This window comes from Danio rerio, chromosome 23 (genome assembly GCF_052040795.2).
Source record: "Danio rerio strain M-AB ecotype USA chromosome 23, GRCz13ab, whole genome shotgun sequence".
NCBI lineage: Eukaryota > Metazoa > Chordata > Actinopteri > Cypriniformes > Danionidae > Danio > Danio rerio.
In genome coordinates this window covers 40,693,449-40,714,426 of record NC_141043.1, presented here as the reverse complement: position 1 = coordinate 40,714,426, position 20,978 = coordinate 40,693,449, and the positions used below count along the sequence as shown (strand labels likewise).

The window sequence follows — 20,978 nt, the reverse complement described above, 5'->3', positions numbered from 1 at the left end:
GTTCAGTAGACTATCGAAAAAATATATAGCTTAAAAGGGGCTAATAATTTTGACCTTAAAATAATAAAAAAATACTTAATTCTAGGCGAAATAAAACAAATAAGACTTTCTCCAGAAGAAAAAAATATTATCAGACACACTGTGAAAATGTCCTTGCTTTTTGAAAATTGTCACTGCTTAGTTTCAATTATCCTTTGAACAGATTAGCAGGCCTAATATTAACCGTGCGCACGTGATCATCTTTTCACTATCTCTCACGGTATGTTTCTTTTCACCTGATTTCTTTTGCTTACAGTTATTTTTTGTTAATATAGTTTAATCATAATTTTTACAATAACTTTGCTTTAATATAAGATCAACTTATATAATATGTGACAATAATAATTTTTTAAATGTAATTTTTTAAGAGCAGCTGTTAAATTAAAAAACGTGCATGTATACAGCTATATTTTGCTTGTTTTGACACATTTAAAATTTGTGGCTAAGAAAAAATGAATTATTTATTTTTGGTGTGGTCAGAGATCAATTTGGCAAGTCCTTTTGATCCCTGAAAAGTCATGTGAAATAAAAACTAATTGCAATGTGACACAACCTATTTGCTTATGCACATTGAGCAGCTCATACACAACATACAAAAAAGTGAAATGAATAAGGGGCACATGGACAACACAACATCTAAATCAAGTAATTTTAGCATGTCAAAGTCAAATTCATGCATATAAATTTTATTTTCCCAACAACAAAAGTGTGACTAGTGAAAATGTTGAGTGGCTAGTAATGTTGGAAATCGACTAGCCACAGTGGTTGGTGATCAGAAAAGTTAATATCAAGCCCTGGAGATAATGAATACAGTATGTATTTGTTTTCACATATGAATACAACAGAAACACATACAATTTTACTAACTATGTGTCCACTTTTGAGGGCTCAACACAATTTTATAAATCTAGACAAAATAGCCTGAGCTATAATGAAATCATTTAAAAATATAAAAAATCTCGGATATAATCAAAACATTAAATAAACCAATATAAAACAAATAAAAGCTATAACGATTTAGGAATAAACAGTGTAATATAAATTAATCAACCGCTTTAAGCCATTTTGAACTTTATTTTTACAAAGGCCTATCTGAAAAAAAAGATTTTAGATATTTTCTAAAAACAATAAACAACGGAGTTTATTATAATTTTATTATTTTATAATAGTATTTGGATGCGAGAATATTAATCATCAAATTAATATCAAATTGTGTGAACAGCATTTTTTTTTTTTACAAACGAATTGGGAAAAACTGCAGGTAAAAATGTGATTATGACATCAAATGTTTTTATATACAGTTGAAGTCAGAATTATTAGCCCCCCTGAATTATTAGACCTCTTATTTATTTTTTCCCCAATTTCTGTTTAATGGAGAGAAGATTTCTTTCAGCACATTTCTAAACATAATATTTTTAGTAACTCATTTCTAATAACTGATTTATTTTATCTTTGCCATGATGACAGTAAATAATATTTTACTAGATATTTTTCAAGACACTTCTATACAGCTTAAAGTGACATTTAAAGGCTTAACTGGGTTAATTAGGTTAACAGGTTAGGGTAATTAGGCAAGTTATTGTATAACTTATTATTGTATAATTTTGTCCCTAAAATAGTGTTTAAAAAAATCAAAAACTGCTTTTATTCTAGCCGAAATGAAACAAGTAAGATTTTCTCCAGAAAAAAAAATAATATAATCAGACACACTGTGAAAATTTCCTTGCTCTGTTAAACATAATTTGGAAAATATTTTAAAAAGAAGAAAAAAATTTGAAGTGGGCTAATAATTCTGACATCAACTGTAACGTGGTAAAATTAAAAAATGAAATTAATCATCGCGAGAAAGTAATCACATTATTTGCTACAACATCAAAACATATTCTTGCAAAGGTGAAACAAATGATGTCTTAGAAGTCAAAAAGAGTGAATTTGCGGAGTGGAAGTCATGGAAAATGGAGTGGATGTTCTTGGCTGGTGGACGATGAGCAAACAATCCCACCCAAAATATGTTAAATCGCTAAAGCTACAGTGGATTCAAAAAAATGTTCCTCCACAAAAACACGTTTACAAAGCCTAATTTCATTCGCTGCTTTCATCATTCATTCATCAAGTTTAAATGTGACTAACAAAAAGCATCACTGCAGAAGGACCAACCCAAACCAAAAGACACGTAATATCCAAGAGTATTTTAACTTTTAGAATTAAACTTGAAAAACGACACCAATGCCATGCCGTACTCGGTTCTATTTGCTGTTTGTTCAAACTACTTATATAAAATGAGCCGAAACAACATGACTCTTCAGTTTTTATTCACAGAAACTTGTTTTATGTGCAATCCACTTAAATTTGTAAAAACTTATCAAATCAATTGTGTGGACCCCAGCTTTTTTTTTAAAAAGTGTACTGATACTACTGATCCAGTGATTTTACAGTGTACTCATCCTCCCAAAATCAGACCCAAGACAAAAGATCACAGGGTTTTCGGTTAAGCGAGTCTCAATTATATATTGTCCGTGTTCTCAGACGACATTGGGGCCTTGGAGACTGAAATAGAAACTAGGAAACCTGATAATGCGGAGGTGAAGCTTTCTTCCGCAGGTGAGGAATCCGAGCAGCAGAAGCAGAGCCGTCGTCAGTGTGTTTCTGTTCGTCTGTGAGTCTCCATCATCAGTCATGAATCTGCTGCTGCTGCTGCTCTGTGTCCTGCTGGAGATCCTGGCCGTCAGCTGTGAGTACAGAGCAAACATTACCATGCATACATACGCACATTTAAAAATTCCCATTGGCATCTTAAAATTTTAATTAATATATTTCACATCAAAATGTAGAAGACGATGTTGTTAAAGTTAATGCAAAAAAAAAAAAGTAAAAATGTAGTTTGTTAAATGGTGTATTGTAATTTTAGAACAAATATAGAAAGAGAAAACATTTTGGATTCAATGTGTAAAAAAAAGTCACACGGTTGAAATTTTTATTTATACCATAGCAACAATACTAATATACAAAGCTAATAATGTGTAATGTAAAATATAATATATATTTTAACAACAAAATATGTGCCTTTTCTGTACCTAAAATTAAGTTAGGATGTCAACAGATTGTGTCTCAGAAATTCCTTGAAATATATTTAGCAATATTTAGTAAAATTGTAAGAATAAACATGTATTAATTAAAATTAATCTATTAAATTTTTCATTTAAATAGTTTGTTACACTATTTAAAAAATCAATTGAAAAGAGCTGAATCTTTTGGTTGAGAAAAAAAGTTAGCAAAAAATAAATAAAAATAAATAAAAATAAACATGAATAAATGAACGAAAGAACGAAAGACAGAAAGAAAGAAAGAAAGAAAGAAAGAAAGAAAGAACAACTGAATAAATAAATAAATTTATTATTTTATTTATTAATTTTCCTTCAGCTTAGTCATTGATTCATTTTTTCATTTTCTTGTCAGCTTAGTCCCTTTATTAATCTGGGGTCACCACAGCGAAATGAACTGCCAACTTATCCAGCACATTTTTACCCAGCGGATGCCCTTCCAGCCGCAACCCATCTCTGGGAAACATCCACACACATTCACACACACACACACTACGGACAATTTAGCCTACCCAATTCATCTGTACCTCATGTCTTTGAACTGTGGGGGAAACCGGAGAACCTAGAGAAAACCCACGTGAACACAGGGAGAACATGCAAACTCCACACAGAAACGCCAACTGTGCTGTGAGGCGACAGCACTACCTACTGCGCCACTGCTTCGTCCCTTCAGCTTAGTCCCTGATTTTAAATAAATAAATAAATAAACAAATGAATAAATAAATGAAAAAAATAATAAGGTAAATAAATGAATTAACTTTTCTTCAGCTAAGCCCTAATAAATAAATAAATAAATAAATAAATAAATAAATAAATAAATAAATAAATAAATAAATAAATAAATAAATAAATAAATAAACAAATAAATGAACAAATACTTGTATTTATTCATTAAATTTCCTTTGGCTTAGCCCCAGACTTTAAACAAACAAACAAACGAACGAACAAACGAATGAATAAATAAATACTTTTATTCATTCATTTTCCTTAGTACCTAATTTTAAATAAATAAATAAACAAATAAAAGAATGAACAAATAATGAAGTAATTTAATTAATTAATTAATTCATTAATTAATTAAGTCATTAAACAATTAATTCATCAATTATTCCTTATATTTTCCTTCAGCTTAGTCCCTGATTTTAAACAAAAAATAAACATAATAATAAGAATAATAAATTAATTAATGCTCCAGGGACAAATGAGTTTTCGCTGAGGCCAGCTTTTAGCCTCCACCGCTGAGACTGCAGCTCTGCACAAGACTTTTAGCCAGCGGAGAAATTAAAATGGTCTTGCCTAACTGAGTCTGGTTCTCTCAAGGTTTTTTTTCTTCACTCTCCTATCAGGTGAAGTTTTTTTTGCCTCTCCGCTGTTGCCGCTGGCTTGCATGGTTCAGGATTGGTAGAGCTACGCATGGATGAATTTGCTCTTCAGTGTTTGGACTCTAAGTAATGACTTTAAACCACACTGAACTGAGCTAAACTGAGCTGAACTTAAACACTAAAAACTGAACTACACTGTTCCAGTTACTATGATCATTTATGTGAAGCTGCTTTGACACAATCTACACTGTAAAAGCGCTATACAAATAAAGCTGAACTGAATTGAATTAATAAAGTAAATGAATAAAGCAAATAAATAAACAAACAAAAAAAATGTTCCTTTAGCTAAATTTTATTAATTTAATAATTAATGAATTCATTCCTGATTTTAAATAAATAAATAAATACTTTTTAAATAAAAAATAGTAATTTAATTTAATTTAAATAAGTTATGTAAATAAAGTAAATTAATAGGATTAATAAATAAAGTAACTAACTAAATAAATAAATACATTTATTTTCATTTGGCTGATCCTTGATTTAAACAAATAAATAAATAATTTAATTAATTAGGTAAATAAAGTTAATAATAAATTAATAAATTGATAAAGTAAATTAAATAAATAAAATTTATTTTCCTTCAGGTGATCCCTGATTTAAAATAAATAAATAAATAAATAAATAAATTAATTTTATTTATTCATTCATCTTCAGCTCTGTCACTGATTTTAAATAAATAAATAAATAAATTTTTTTTTTTTTAAATTATTAATTTATTAAGTAAATAAAGTAAATTAATAAATAAAGTAACTAACTAACTAACTAAATAAATACATTCATTTTCATACGGCTGATCCCTGATTTAAACAAAAAAATAAATAATTTAACTAATTAAGTAAATAAAGTTAATTATAAATTAATAAATTGATAAAATAAATAAATAAATAAAATTTATTTTCCTTCAGGTGATCCCTTATTTTAAATAAATAAATAAATAAATAAATATATACATTTTATTTATTCATTCATCTTCAGGTTTGTCCCTGATTTTAAATAAATAAATAAATTATAAATAAATAACATTTTTTTTTATTTAAAAATTTTTATTAATTTGTTAATAAATAAAGTAAATTAATAAAGTAACTAACAAACTGAATAAATACATTCATTTTCATTTGGCTGATCCCTGATTTAAACAAATAAATAAATAAATAATTTAATTAATTAAGTAAATAAAGTCAATAATAAATTAATAAATTGATAAAGTAAATAAATAAATAAATAAATAAAATTTGTTTTCCTTCAGGTGATCCCTGATTTAAAAATAAATAAATAAATAAATAAATGTAATTTATTCATTCATCTTCAGCTCTGTCCCTGATTTTAAATAAATATGTAAAATAAATTAATAAAAAAAGACTTACTTTAAGATTTGCTTGTCAGATTTGTATCTTGAGAATAAGACCCAAAACTCCACATTTTATTACTTTTACTCAGTGTTACACAATTAACACTAAAACCTAATACAAACACAAATAAACTCCAGAACTCAATAATTAAAATGAAAATGCTTGACCAATTTTTTTCTACGTGTGGCTGAAGTTTTGTCAGTGGTATGATTTATTGTATAATACAAATACGTGAACAAACCACCGTTTTGTTTCACTGATGGATGAGCCCTTCATCCTGACAGCCCTGATCTGAATGCATCTTCACTGAAGGAAATCAGGATCGTTTTTCATTTTCAACAAAACCCCCGCCGAAACGCTTGAACATGCGTGCGAGATCAATTAATCCATCTGACACTAAAGTTCAACACTGTTTACTCTTTTATTCCGCTAAAGTCAATGACTCAGCAGCAAACAAAAGATGAACATAACCTGTTCATTTGTGGGAATTGAAAATATAATATTTCCTCACGTTGAAAACTTCAGCTCGCTGCTAATCCTCGTGAGGTGCTCATTCAATCAAGGTTATATAATCTGCTCAATGCAGCGCGTATACATTTCACAACGTTTCACACGGGCTATTATTGTATAGGATTACTTGAACGGTAGTATGTACAACTGGCTAATTGTTAGACGACAATCAATATACCCAAGGGCCGCTTGTATGCTGGAGTTAACACTAACATCATCGTTTAAGCCAAGACACAGCAGGAGAAAAAGGTAAAGATTTACTGTAACTAATACTTATTATATTAACATAATTCCTTAGCTGATTGATTACACTAAAGATAGCAAAAAAAAAAAATATTATTATGATTAAATGTTTTGTGCTTTGTTGTATTACAAATGGTACACAGCAAAATCCTCTGAGTAAAATTTACAGTTTAGAGAGTATTTGGTCCCTCTTTAAATAAGTGCAAACAGGTCGGTAATAAGTAAAGCTGCTGTTTGCTGAGCTGCTTATTGTTTGATTTGATCCTTTGCTGAGATTTTGAGAGATTCAATGTATTATATTTTAGCCGATTTCATTCAAGGCTGTGACTAAAGTCAGTTGTAGTTTCTCTTCTGTTTCTGCTTATTAACAGCAGGTGTTCATCATCCGTGCTCAATCATCACCTAATTAATCCTTTCATTATCTGATTAACTTGAGTAACTTTAACTCAATTTAGAGAGGGACCAAATACTATCTAAACAGGGGTGTCCAAACTCGCTCCTGGAGGGCCAGTGTCCTGGAGAGTTAATATCTAACTCACTTCAACACACAGGTTATCTAGTAAGAGCTTGATTAGCTGGTTCAGGTGTGTTTGATGACAGTTAGAGCTAAACTCTCCAGGACACCGGCCCTCCAGGACCAAGTTTGGACACCCCTGGTCTAAACTGAGTAACGTTTACTCAGAGGATTTTGCAGTGTATATATATGTTTTTTTCCTGGTGCTCTGGGTTCCCTCACAGTCCAAAGACATATATGCTATAGGTGAATCAAATGAACAAAATTGTTCGTAGTGTACGTGTGAGAAAGAGTGTGTATGGACGGTTCCCAGTACTGGAATGCCACTGTGTAAAACATATGCTGGAATAGTTGGCAGTTTTTTCCGCTATGACGACCCCTGATAAATAAGGGACTAAGGTGGGACTAAGAAAAATGAATGAATGAATTAATTAATTCATATAAAAATTGGGCATTAACTCTGTAATTAGCATATCTAAACATAATATTTAATACACAAGTCAATTGTTCAAAATGATTTTTTATGAAAGTTTTTATGACTTTTCTTTAATTTGTTACAGTAGTAGTTGTAATATAAGTAACTTTCTGTAGTAGTAGTTGGTGTAGCACTTGTGATTTATTATTATTGTTGTCAGTTATTACTGTTGTCCTTTCTCTCTTTTTACTCTCATATTTATTATCATACATTAATAAGCATTGTTGTTACTCCCTACCTCTGACTGGTTTCTTTCTATATGTTTTATCTATATCTGTGACACTTGCTTCATTTATTGACTGTTATTGTTCCTAATGTACAGTTGAAGTCAGAATTATTAGCCCCCCTGAATTTTTAGACCGCTTGTTTATTTTTTCCCCAATTTCTGTTTAACGGAGTGCTAATTTTTTCAACACATTTCTAAACATAATAGTTTTAATAACTCATTTCTAATAACTGATTTATTGTATCTTTACCTTGATGACTGTAAATAATATTTTACTAGGTATTTTTCAAGTGACTTCTATACAGCTTAAAGTGACATTTAAAGGCCTAACTAGGTTAATTAAGTTAACAAGGCAGGTTAGGTTAATTAGGCAAGTTATTGTATAACAGTGGTTTGTTCTGTAGATTATCGAGAAAAAATAAAGCTTAAAGGGGCTAATAATTTTGTCCCTAAAATTGTGTTTAAAAAATTAAAAACTGCTTTTATTCTAGCCGAAATAAAACAAATAAGACTTTCTCCAGAAGAAAAAATATTATCAGACATACTGTGAAAATTTCCTTGCTCTGTTAAACATCATTTGGAAAATATTTAAAAAAGAAGAAAAAAATTTGAAGAGGGCTAATAATTCTGACTTCAACTGTATGTACTCTGACCTGTCCACCAAGTTACCTTTACATGCATACACACACTCACACGCACACACTCACGCACATACCAGTACCTGACTATATTGTTGATGTTTTTGTTTTGTTTTTGTTTTGTTGCTTTGTATTTGTTATCTGTTGATGTTTTCTTGTATTTGTATGATTTTTGCATATTCTAAAAAAAATAAAAATAAATAATAATAATAATTTGTTACAGTAAAAAATGTTTTGGGGGATTTAGTGAATCTACTTTTATCGAATATTGGAAACAGTAATAAAAAGCTTTTTTAAAGTGTAGAAAATATAAATTCATTCATTTTATTTTCGACTTAGTCCCTTTGATTTAGCAAATATTTAAAAAATTGCAAACATTTTATGACTTGATAGAAATTTATTTGAATGATTGTTATGATCTTTTATGAAGAATTGTTTTATGCGATGACAAAAAATTCACACAGATTCATCCAGAATAAAAAAGATTTTGGAATTTAGGAAATCCTTTTATCAAGTATTGTAAACAGCAAGAAAAAAGTGTTTTCGAATATTGTGACCAGTGAGAGAAAAAGTTTTTTTTTATTTAGGGAATCTATTTTCATCGAATTTTGTGAACAGTAAGGGAAAAAATGTTTCGGGATTTAGGAAATATTTGAAATGAATATTGGAAACATTTTATGACTTGTTAGAACTTTTTTTAATGATTTTTATGATCTTTTATAAAAGATTTTAAGACTTTTGCTGAAATTGCAAGAAATACATTATTAGCAACAACAACAACAACAAAGGAACACAGAAGTCAGGGTCATGGGCAAAAACAAAACAAAATAAACATTTAGGGGATTTAGGGAATCTCTTTATCAAGGATTTTGTACAGCAAGAAAAAATGTTTTGGGATTTAGAGAATTTTTTTTTTTTTTTTTAAATTTAGGGAATCTTGAATCTTGAATATTGTGAACACTAGGTAAAACAAAGTTTTTTTGAAAGTTAAGGAATATTTTATTTGAATATTGCAAACATTTTATGACTTGACAGAAAGTTTTTTTTAAACAATTTTTGTGATCGTTTATAAAAGATTTAATCCTTTTTTATATGATAGAAATATGCCATTAGCAACAACAAAAAATTTAAGGATCATCTAGAAAAAAAAAAGATTTTGGGATTTAGGGAACCTCATTATCAAGTATTGTGAACAGCAAGAAAAAATGGTTTTGCGATTTAGAGAATCAGATATTGCAAACATTTATGACTTGTTCAAAAGTTTTTTTTTTTGATTTTTATGATCTTTTATGAAAGATTTTGCAGCTTTTGTTGAATTTACTGGATGGTGCTTCATTCCACTGTGGCGACCCCTGATAAACAGAGAATAAGCCGAAGGAAAAGGAATGAATGATGAATGAATTTTCTGGAAACTGGAAATCCTTGCATAATGGATATTGAGAACAACGAGGAAAAAATTGATTTAGGGATTATTTGCTTTATCGAAATTGCGTGGAACATTTTTTCTTCTTTGAACGTTTTTTAAATGATTTTATGATCTTTTTTGAAAGATTTTATGAGTTTTTGAGTTTATGAGTAGAATTTGGAAATCAGAAAAGGTATTTTTATTGTGATCAACTAGAAAAAAAAAATGTTTTTTTTGTGATCTAGGGAATTCCTTTTAACCAAAGGTTGCATACAACGATTTTTGGGATTTAGGGAATTTCTTATTATTGAACACTGCAAAAACCAAAATGAAATAATTTTTTACATTTATTTATAAAGTAAAAAGATGAAGTAAATTTTCTGAGAAAAAAAAAGTTGTTCACTGTTGTTAAAGTGATGATTTTAATCCCAGTACATATGAACAGAAACTTATTTTGTGGAAATAGCCTTTATAAATATGCTTTGTAATTAAAATCTAGGCACAAACTGATAAACATGAGCTAAAAAGAAACACTTAAATGTGTATTTTGGGATATTTCTTGACATTAGATAAAAACATTAGGAAAACTGTTTTTGACTTTCATGTGTCATCTTAAATCAAATGTCACATCCATTTGTGACGTGCATTGGAAATTCTAGGAGTGCGTTCACAATTTTAGACATGCAAAAAACCCATTTACTATGCATTGTTTAGGATTGACTTACAGTTAAACATATTTAGTTACGCTCAACCCTTTCAAGACAAAGGCATGCATTGAGAGTGTCCTCCACGTGTGCTGTGACTAACTTTGCTTTTTTTTTTTTTTTTTTTTTTGGCAGGTCAGGATGTGATACAGGCCCGTATCGTGGGTGGATACGTTCCTGCACCATACTCCATCAAGTACATCGTGTCAATTCAGAGTGCCACGGGCCAGCACTTCTGTGGCGGGACTTTAATTAACAAATACTGGGTGCTGACCGCAGCACACTGCAACATAGGGTAAGAGGAGCTCTCATGTAGAGGTTCACACAAATACCCGAATTGCTTTCTCTAGCTTAAGTAGCAAAGCATGGGGCTCGCAAATTCAAGGTTGTGGGTTTAAGTCCCAAAGAAAGCAAGAACTAACAACACCAAGGTTGTGGGTTTGATTCTAAGGGAAAGCAGGAACTAACAACACCAAAGTTGAGGATTTGATTACAAGGGAAAGCAGGTACTAACAACACCAAGGTTGTGGGTTTGATTCTAAGGGAAAGCATGAACTAACAACACCAAGGTTGAGGGTTTGATTCCCAGGGAAAGCAGGAACTAACAACACCAAGGTTGAGGGTTTGATTCCCAGGGAAAGCAGGAACTAACAACACCAAGGTTGTGGGTTTGATTCTAAGGGAAAGCAGGAACTAACAACACCAAGGTTGGGGGTTTGATTCTAAGGGAAAGCATGAACTAACAACACCAAGGTTGTGGGTTTGATTCCCAGGGAAAGCAGGAACTAACAACACCAAGGTTGCGGGTTTGATTCTAAGGGAAAGCAGGAACTAACAACACCAAGGTTGGGGGTTTGATTCTAAGGGAAAGCATGAACTAACAACACCAAGGTTGTGGGTTTGATTCCCAGGGAAAGCAGGAACTAACAACACCAAGGTTGAGGATTTGATTACAAGGGAAAGCAGGAACTAACAACACCAAGGTTGAGGGTTTGATTCCCTGGGAAAGCAGGAACTAACAACACCAAGGTTGTGGGTTTGATTCTAAGGGAAAGCAGGAACTAACAACACCAAGGTTGAGGGTTTGATTCCCTGGGAAAGCAGGAACTAACAACACCAAGGTTGAGGGTTTGATTCCCTGGGAAAGCAGGAACTAACAACATCAAGGTTGAGGGTTTGATTCCCTGGGAAAGCAGGAACTAACAACATCAAGGTTGTGGGTTTGATTCTAAGGGAAAGCAGGAACTAACAACACCAAGGTTGTGGGTTTGATTCCCAGGGAAAGCAGGAACTAACAACACCAAGGTTGCGGGTTTGATTCTAAGGGAAAGCAGGAACTAACAACACCAAAGTTGAGGATTTGATTACAAGGGAAAGCAGGAACTAACAACACCAAGGTTGTGGGTTTGATTCTAAGGGAAAGCAGGAACTAACAACACCAAGGTTGAGGGTTTGATTCCCTGGGAAAGCAGGAACTAACAACACCAAGGTTGAGGGTTTGATTCCCTGGGAAAGCAGGAACTAACAACATCAAGGTTGAGGGTTTGATTCCCTGGGAAAGCAGGAACTAACAACATCAAGGTTGTGGGTTTGATTCTAAGGGAAAGCAGGAACTAACAACACCAAGGTTGAGGGTTTGATTCCCTGGGAAAGCAGGAACTAACAACATCAAGGTTGTGGGTTTGATTCTAAGGGAAAGCAGGAACTAACAACACCAAGGTTGTGGGTTTGATTCTAAGGGAAAGCAGGAACTAACAACACCAAGATTGCAGGTTTGATTCCTAGTGAAAGCAGGAACTAACAACACCAAGGTTCAGAGTTTGATTCCCAGGGAAAGCAAGAACTAGCAATAAAAAGTGTGTCTTTGTTAAATTGCGCTAAATGAAAAATCGCTAAAATGCTCTAAATGGAAAATGCTATTTTGCTTCCTGTAACTCTAATGCAATGCTAAACAGTAGCTCAAACAATAAAGCATTGTGCCAGTAACAAAAGGGTTATGGGTTTGATTTCCAGAAAAGCAAGAATTAACAACAAAAAGTGTACTTTTGCTAAATTGCACTAAATGAAAATCGCTAAATTGCTTCTTGCACTAAATGGAAGTTGCTATTTTGCTTCCTGTAACTCAAATCCAATGCCAATGTTGTAGGTTCAATTCCCAGGCAAACCAAAATCTACCAAAAAAATACCTTCCCTAAATTGAGCTAAATGGACGTCCCATAACTCAAAAAAAATATGGTGCTAGTAGGGTTGTGGGTTCTATTCCCAATGAAACTAATAGAAAAAAAACTAACAAGGAATAATAAAAAAGGGTGCCTTTATTGCAATGTGTGTCGCCAAATTGGTTCATTTAGCTCAAATTGTAGAGCATTGTACTAGCAACAAAAAGGTTGTGGGCTCAATTCCCAGAAAAAACAAGAACTAACAAAAAAATAAATAAATAGTACCTTTACTAAATTACATTAAAGTTAATCTCTAAATTGCTTCCTCTAATGCAAATGCAGTAATGGTGCTAGCAATGCTAATATTGTGGGTTCTGTTCCCAACAAAAGCAAGATCTGATAAAAAAAAGTGTATCTTTAATGCAATGCAATATGGATGATTGGAACAGCATACTTGTGCTTGTATGTTTTATATATATCATTTAATTATTAAAAGTAGAGAGCAGCATGGTGGTTCAGTGGTAAGCACTATTGCCTCACAGCAAGAGGGTCGCTGGTTCGAGTCCCGGCTGGGCCAGTTGGCATTTCTGTGTGGAGTTTGCATGTTCTGTCTGTGTTTCCTCTGGGTGCACAGTCCAAAGACAAGTGCTATAAGTGAATTGGGTACAGTTAATCAATTTGAAAGCCACTTAATAAATAGGAGTTTATAACAATAAGCGGCCTGTCCAAAACAATGGTCAATACTTGTAATACAGATTAAAAAAACTAAGAAAAATGTTTATCATAATCATGTTATGTGCCATACAGACACTTCAGAGAATACATCCTTACCTTTTATTAATGACAATAATATTATATAGTATAGTACATCCTACAATACCCATAATAGAATTATTTTACCTTTACATTTTTTGCACATTCAGGCCTTAACAGTGTACTCTAAAGATGAATAATGGTGAAACATAACAAAAGCACATTTACACAGTTACAGTAGGTGCATCTGGAGTCATTCATTGGGACAATAATCACTGTTTATGTGTCTCCAGGGAAGCCAACATGAGGATCGTGGCTGGAGATTATTCAGTGGGATTATATGAGGGGATGGAGCAGTTTCGCAGGCCTCATATGTTGATACCTCACCCACAATACGACAGAAGCACCAATAACGCAGACATCATGCTCATTAAGGTGAGACGTTTCAATCAATGCTCCTATGTTACACCAACTGACCGTCAGAGCCGTGAATCATTAATTCCTTTCATGCATACCAAATGAACACAATGATCCAGCATCAAATCACGTTACAGGAAGTGACAAGTACTTGTCTTGGTGCATTAATTTTTCATTTCGTTTGCTATTTATACTACAGCATTTTGGCCATTTTTATTAGCTAATTATATATCATTAATATGCATGAGTTGAAATCAACGAACAATTAAAAGATTTAATCAACTTCTGACTAAATTATATTGTAACATGTATTTTGCTACCTTTTTAAGGTAACTGTAGTGCAAAAAGCTTCAATTTTATTACACATGTAAAAAAAACTGATTTACACATCAAAAATTTGATATAAAACATTATTTGCTACGCTAAATAGGATCAATATGGCATTAGAACGTGTGTTAATTTACAATTTAAAATAAAATAAGTTAAAATAACTTAAAATAAGACTATTGATGTTAAGCGAGTTTAATGTAAGTTGAAATTACTTTTAAAGTTAAGTTTGATGAAATAATAAAATAAGAAACAACTCATTCTTAGATAAGCAAAGCCAAACAAAAATATGTGTAATGGCATTTCTATATGTAATATACAATGCAATAAATAAATAAATCAAACTATTAATCAAATCTACAGGGGTTACTTATTGGCACTAAAATAAAATTGGCAAGATGAAGGTCTCAAATGTTTCAAAATATTATTTTATTCAAAGAATGCTATTAAATAATATGTTGCAAATGATACTGGTGAATCACTTGACTCAAAATGAAAATTCTCTCTCTCAAGCCATTCGAGAACACAAATGAAGATTTTTTAGATGAAATCTGAGATCTCTCTAATCCTCCGTAGACAAAAACATTGTGACTACAGTGCTAACTGTAATCATGCAAAGCTCCAAGAACAATTTTGTGCACCCAAAAACCCATAAAACAACTTTGTTTTCCTATGTTTTGTGTATCAGATCAGGATGTGCGTTTACTTTGGGAAATATGACGCATGCATGTTGCGTTGCTGATTCTAATGACATTTTGTCGTACTGCCTATAGTAAATGTGCACCATGAACTGTCACAATAGTGAAACTATAGCCGAACAAAGCTTTTTTTTACTGTTTGTTTGTTTTTTGGTGCACAAATGTGTTTCTTAGAGCTTCATATCATAACAACTGATCCATGGAATGTTTTAACAAATATTCTGGCTTCTTTTGTGGTTGTTTTGAGACCTTTAGTGTCTATGGAGGATGAAAGGGGTCTGAGATTTCATCTAAAATGTCTTCATTTGTGTTCTGAAGATGAAACAAAAACATTGTCAAAACATTCCATGTGACTGCAGTGGTTCGACTTATCATCTGAAGCTCCAAGAACGATTTTGTGCATCCAACAAAAACATAAAAACTTTGTTCCCCAATGTTTTATGTATCAGATCAGGATGTGCATTTACTTCGGGAAATATGACGCATACATGTTGCGATACTGATTCTAATGACATTTTGTGGTACTGTCTATAGTAAATGTGCACCTTAAACTGTCCCAATAGAGAAGATTTAGCCAAAGTTGTTTTTACTGTTTGGTTGTTTGGTGCACAAATGTGTTGTTGGGCTTCATGTCATTACAATTGATCCATGGAATGTTTTGAGAATGTTTTTGGTTCCTTTTGTGGTTATTTTGAGGCCGTTACTGTCTATGGAGGATGAGAGAGCTCTGGGATTTCATATAAAATATCTTCATTTGTGTTCTCAAGATTAAAAAAAAACATTGTCAAACCATTCCATCTGACTGCAGTGGTTTGTGCGTGTGGTTTGACTTTAAGGTGCTATATAAATAAATATTGTATTGCATTGTATTGTTTTGAGGCCAGTGCGGTCTATGGAGGATGAGAGAGCTCTAGGATTTCATCTAAAAGCATCTTAATTTGTGTTCTGAAGATGGACAAAGGTCTTAGGGATTTGTAACAACATGAGTATTTAATAACAGCTTTTTTTATTTCTGGTTGAACAAGCCCTTAAATTGTTTCTTGCTCACCTGCGCAGCTGCAGTCTCCAGTCTATCTGAACAGCTACGTGTCTCTGGTGCCGCTGCCACGTCAGGACGCAATGGTGGCCGTGGGTCGCCTATGCAGCGTCTCCGGCTGGGGCTTTACCACTTCAACCGGAGGCATCTCTTCAATCCTGCGCACAGTAAAGCTGCCCATCGTGTCCACCGCTGTGTGTAACGGCACAGACTCATTCAATGGAAACATCACCGAGAACATGATCTGTGCAGGATACAGTACAGGAGGAAAAGACGCATGCAAGGTGAGACAACTGATACACTTATAATGTGCTGTAATACTATTAAAACCATGATTATAATGTGTAAACCTGAATCCTGATATCAGATGGTCACAGTCTACATCATGATTTAGTAAAAGATTTGGTATACTGTGGGATATTGTGGTCATTAATTGCATTTTTCTAATGAGCAGAGGTTTGAACTAAGAAACAGTGACCCATACAATACAACTTCACCTGAATAAGGAATAAATTAATAAAAAGCGAAACATTTACACAGAATAAACCACTGGGGACTATTACCACTACAGAATTAAAGGGATTTACTGGACTGTGACCTTTTTTCAGCCATTATGTGGGTGTCACATTGGTTTAGCAAGCTGTTTAATTCCTTGTGCTATTTGCTGCTGTAAATGACTGGGTTTGATTAAAATAAAAAATGTGTTGCCCTATATTTGCAAAATATATTTCCAAATATATCCAGAACAACTCTTATTTAATAGTAGAGAGCATCTTTTTAATAAGCTAGCACTTGTAGTCTTTTGCAGTTTAGTTAAATAATAAAGAAATTAAAAAGGCTTGACATTTTATCTGATAAGGTTTTTTTATTTTTTACTTAATCAGGTCAGAAATAACTTGCAGAAATTAAGGAGTTGTCTAAATGAATGAATAAATAAGATACAAATACCTATATATATATATATATATATATATATATATATATATATATATATATATATATATATTCTGCCAGGCGAAATCATGTGGCACGCACCCACCGCAAACCTCCGCAAACACAGCGATGATGTCACATTCCCCATGCACACTGAGTCAATAACAGAAAGCTGATTGGCTATTGCATGTTGACCCCTGTTTGTAGTCAAATTACAATTGGACTAGTGAAATAAAGAACTACAACACCATGAAAACCTAGCACCAACAACAAAAATGAATGTAAATGAGTATTAGATGCAGCGTTACATGGACATCGGAAAAATAAGACCCGTGAAAAAATATTTAAGACCTAGAACAGCGAATTTAAGATTTTTTAAGGCCTTAAATTTCGATTTTCAAATTTGAGACTTTTTAAGACCCCGCGGAAACCCTGTGTGTGTGTATATATATATATATATATATATATATATATATATATATATATATATATATATATATATATATATATATATATGGCTGTATATCGGCACTGATGAGAGGCGTGTGTTGACTCAAGGCTGCAGGCTGAGTGCCTTAGTGCCCCACCTGTGACGATGTATACGGCCATATCTCTCAGCTATGAGTGTGATATTGTGTTTATACAACTGTTTCTTTAATTGTGTATATAAAAATGAAAATCACAACAATTAACCCCAAAAAAGCCAAATTAAAGCAAACACTACCAGATTACTATGATAAAAATACAGCACTACAACATAGAAAAGAGAGAGATCGATTTAGAATGTCACTTACCTGTTTTATAATGTTTTAATCAGCTGTAATTTGAAATTACACTGATTTTTTCTCCACTAAGCACTTATTATGTAGTCTTTGTCGCCATCTTGTGGCGGAACGTCAACCATCTTTGTTCTGCTCAAAGACAGGCAAATGGCCACCGATGCACTGAATCTCCGAAATGATAACTATTTTAATAGGCACTATCCTTACAAATGAACTGCATAATTCCAATCTAAACAACGAAATTCTCACCTGAAAAGTACATTATGTTGTCCAACAGCTGCAATATTTGTCAAACTGTAATGAATTAATTGATCTGCTGTCACTCTATGTGGGCAGAGTAATGGACAAGGGTGAAAAGGCTGCAAGAGTGCTGATATTGCAGAATATCGAACAGCTATCAGCCAATCAGATTCGAGAACCACACAGAACCGTTGTATAAATATATAGAGATTTTTTAGAAAGCTATCAGCTATTTAGACAGCAAAACAGTACTATTATAAAATGATCCATGAGAAATTATTTAAATATTATAATTAGTTTAATAATTTCCTTTACTGATGAATAGAATGTAAAAAAAGCATAATTTCTTACGTAAAGTCACAAAGTCTTTTGTAATATTTTAAATGTCCTTGATGATAAACATGTAATTTTATTAAAAAAAAAAAAAAAAAAAAAATCAACAACTTTTGAATCATATTTTAAATAAATAACCTTTCTTTTAACTAATGTCATAACCCCAATGTTTTTAGTGTATTTACAGTGTCTGCCTGGCTCCCATTTGCTATGCAATGATCAAATATGTGTTGAAAGCCAAATCATTTTCTTAGTTTCTTTGCACATTCCCACTGATTTGGTGACATTTTAATATGTCAAGTTCATCTCAATTTATACTAAATGCAATATCCTCTGCAATATCCTCGATTAAACGATTCCATTGTTAAGACAGTGAGTAAGTGTAAATACCCGAGCACCATCCCGGATGACAATCTAAAATTTGAGGCAAACACAAATTTTATTTGTAAAAAGACGAATCAACGTTTGTTCTATCACAACTTGAAAGGATTTAATGTGGATAGGCCTCTTCTTAGGCCTTCTAATAAAAGGCCTCTCTAGGAGAAATAGGCCTCTTCTCCTCTTCTGTTATTCTTCTTTAATTGAGTCTCTTTTAACTTTTGCAGTAATATGTTGGTATGGTAATTTAAGGGTGACAAGTAAAAACAGACTTACAAAAACTGTTCACTATCTCAAAACATTATGGGCACAAATCTTAACAGAACTGGGCATGTGTATGAGGTAAGAGCCATACAGAGGGCTATGTCCATTTTAGCCGATGAGAACCACCCACTTTGTTCCAAGTTTTGCCTCCTGCAATCAGGCAGGGGCCATGCTTATTTCAGATAACCTAGGTTCAAAAGATATTTAAATTCCTTTGGTCCAACTGCAGTTGGGTACCTAACAAGCTTTAAGCTTTATTTGATCATGCATATTATTTTTATTGCTTACGGTTATTTCTATGTTGTTTATGTGTTGATCTGTCAGCTATACCCTTCAAGGACAATAAAGAAATTCCAATCCAATTTAGCTCCAGTTTAACCTCCTGTCCAAAATCATCTCAATATTCTTCTGTTTCTGCAGGGGGATTCTGGAGGGCCTCTGGTGTGCGAGGGCCGCGTCTATGGCATTGTGTCCTGGGGCAATGGCTGCGCTGATGCCCAGTATCCCGGCGTCTACACCGCAGTCTCACAGTTTCGCCAATGGATTGATGCCACTATATTTGGCTTCTATGGAAGATGCCTTACGGACTAAACCTCAGTGTTACCTCAGCACTCCCCCAAAACAAACTTGAAACATGCCAACTTTTACAAGCTTACATCTATTTGGAAAAGTTAGGACCTCTGATGAAGTTCAGACAAGAAACACTGCTGTTCGGAAACGGCACATCTGTTCCTCAACGGCTGGTAGAGATTTTTTTTAAACACAGTAGTTTGTATGTTCGGTAAATGTGCCATATTGCTGCTTCTCTGTAAAGTTGCTGAAAACTAACCTTAGGAGGCTGAAGGAATGTTTTCTGAAAAACACAACAACCACAAATTATATTAAGTGGAATGGTACATGTAAGCAGGGGCAGACTTAACCAATAAGAGAGGTAAGCAGCCGCTTAGGGCGAATTAGGGGGCCCCAATGTCAAGAAGCCTACTGTATATTAATCATATAGCTCTTATATATATATATATATATATATATATATATATATATATATATATATATATATATATATATATATATATATATATATATATGAGCTATATGATTAATATATAGTATCATAATATAGTATCATAAAGTATACTGTAGAATCTGGTTTTAATTATTAAGATTTTAATGTTATTACTGAATTTATTGTACTTAATTTTAAATTAAGAAGATAAAGGTTGTTTATTTACTAAAACAACAATAACAACAACAACAACAACAACACTAATCAATAGAAAAAAATAAATATCTATATAGTTTTGAGTTTCAATGCTTCGGCCCCATAACAGGAATTGCTTAGGGCCCCCAAATCAAGTCCACCCCTGCATGTGAGTAACTTTTTAACTTTAAAATTAATGCAATCAAATAGATTTTGATTTGAACCCTAAAAATCCACTTATATACTTTCAAAGATTTTTTATATATATATATATATATATATATATATATATATATATATATATATATATATATATATATATATATATATATATATATATATATATATATATATATATATATATATATATATATATATATATATATATATATATAAAAAAGAGAAAAGTGTGTTGTCACACCTGTATAATTTTACAAAATGTTTACAAATTTAACAAAATATTAACAAAAGTATATATTATAAAGATATATATTTGATAATAAGAAACCTTGGTAACACTTTACATTAAGGTTGTATTAGTTAAAGCATGTACTAACATGAACAAACAATGAACAATACTACAGTGGTTGTTCAATTTTGATAAATGAAAATACAGTTGTTCATTCAGTTAACCCAAGGTGTATTAACTAACGTTAACATAAATGCATTTTATTACTAAATGTTGAACTATGATCAATAAATGCTGTACAAACATTGTTCATAAATAGTTCATGTAAGTAAATACATTAACTAATGAAACCTTACTGTAAATTGTGATTGACACCTTTCCTAAAAACATATAAGAACATACATAAACGTATAAGATTTTTGAGGGATCATACTTATGACTTGATTGCATGAATAAATTAGATTT

At 32.1% G+C, this 20,978-nt stretch overlaps 1 protein-coding gene and 1 long non-coding RNA gene across 7 annotated transcripts in view; one reads left to right on the top strand and one right to left on the bottom strand.

The window, feature by feature from the left end:
• Positions 1–1,773: 1,773 nt before the first annotated feature.
• Positions 1,774–20,978, bottom strand: part of LOC101884801 (uncharacterized) — a 206,739-nt gene continuing 187,534 nt past the window's right edge. For all 5 annotated transcript variants that reach the window (XR_015523857.1, XR_015523859.1, XR_015523860.1 and 2 more), the window contains 2 exons: positions 15,989–16,220; positions 1,774–2,768 (listed from right to left, as the gene is read on the bottom strand). This is a non-coding gene — a long non-coding RNA (uncharacterized LOC101884801). The remainder of the gene's footprint in view (positions 2,769–15,988; positions 16,221–20,978) is intronic.
• Positions 2,651–19,889, top strand: zmp:0000001088. Of its 2 annotated transcripts, none has more exons than XM_087307608.1 (5): positions 2,651–2,770; positions 10,722–10,881; positions 13,792–13,933; positions 15,997–16,260; positions 19,327–19,889. In XM_087307608.1, exons 1-5 carry the CDS (start codon positions 2,716–2,718, stop codon positions 19,495–19,497), a joined length of 792 nt encoding a protein of 263 aa, XP_087163734.1. In that variant the 5' UTR covers positions 2,651–2,715; the 3' UTR covers positions 19,498–19,889. The 2 variants fall into 2 exon arrangements, with proteins under 2 accessions (XP_087163734.1, XP_087163735.1); XM_087307609.1 differs by lacking the exon at positions 19,327–19,889 and adding an exon at positions 17,613–18,342 and having other exon boundaries at positions 15,997–16,285.

Coding starts and splice junctions, on each gene's coding strand:
- zmp:0000001088 (XM_087307608.1), top strand. CDS start 2,716: ATGAATCTGCTGCTGCTGCTGCTCTGTGTCCTGCTGGAGATCCTGGCC. Junction 10,882..13,791: donor GCAGCACACTGCAACATAGG/GTAAGAGGAGCT, acceptor ATGTGTCTCCAG/GGAAGCCAACATGAGGATCG. Junction 13,934..15,996: donor CAGACATCATGCTCATTAAG/GTGAGACGTTTC, acceptor TCACCTGCGCAG/CTGCAGTCTCCAGTCTATCT.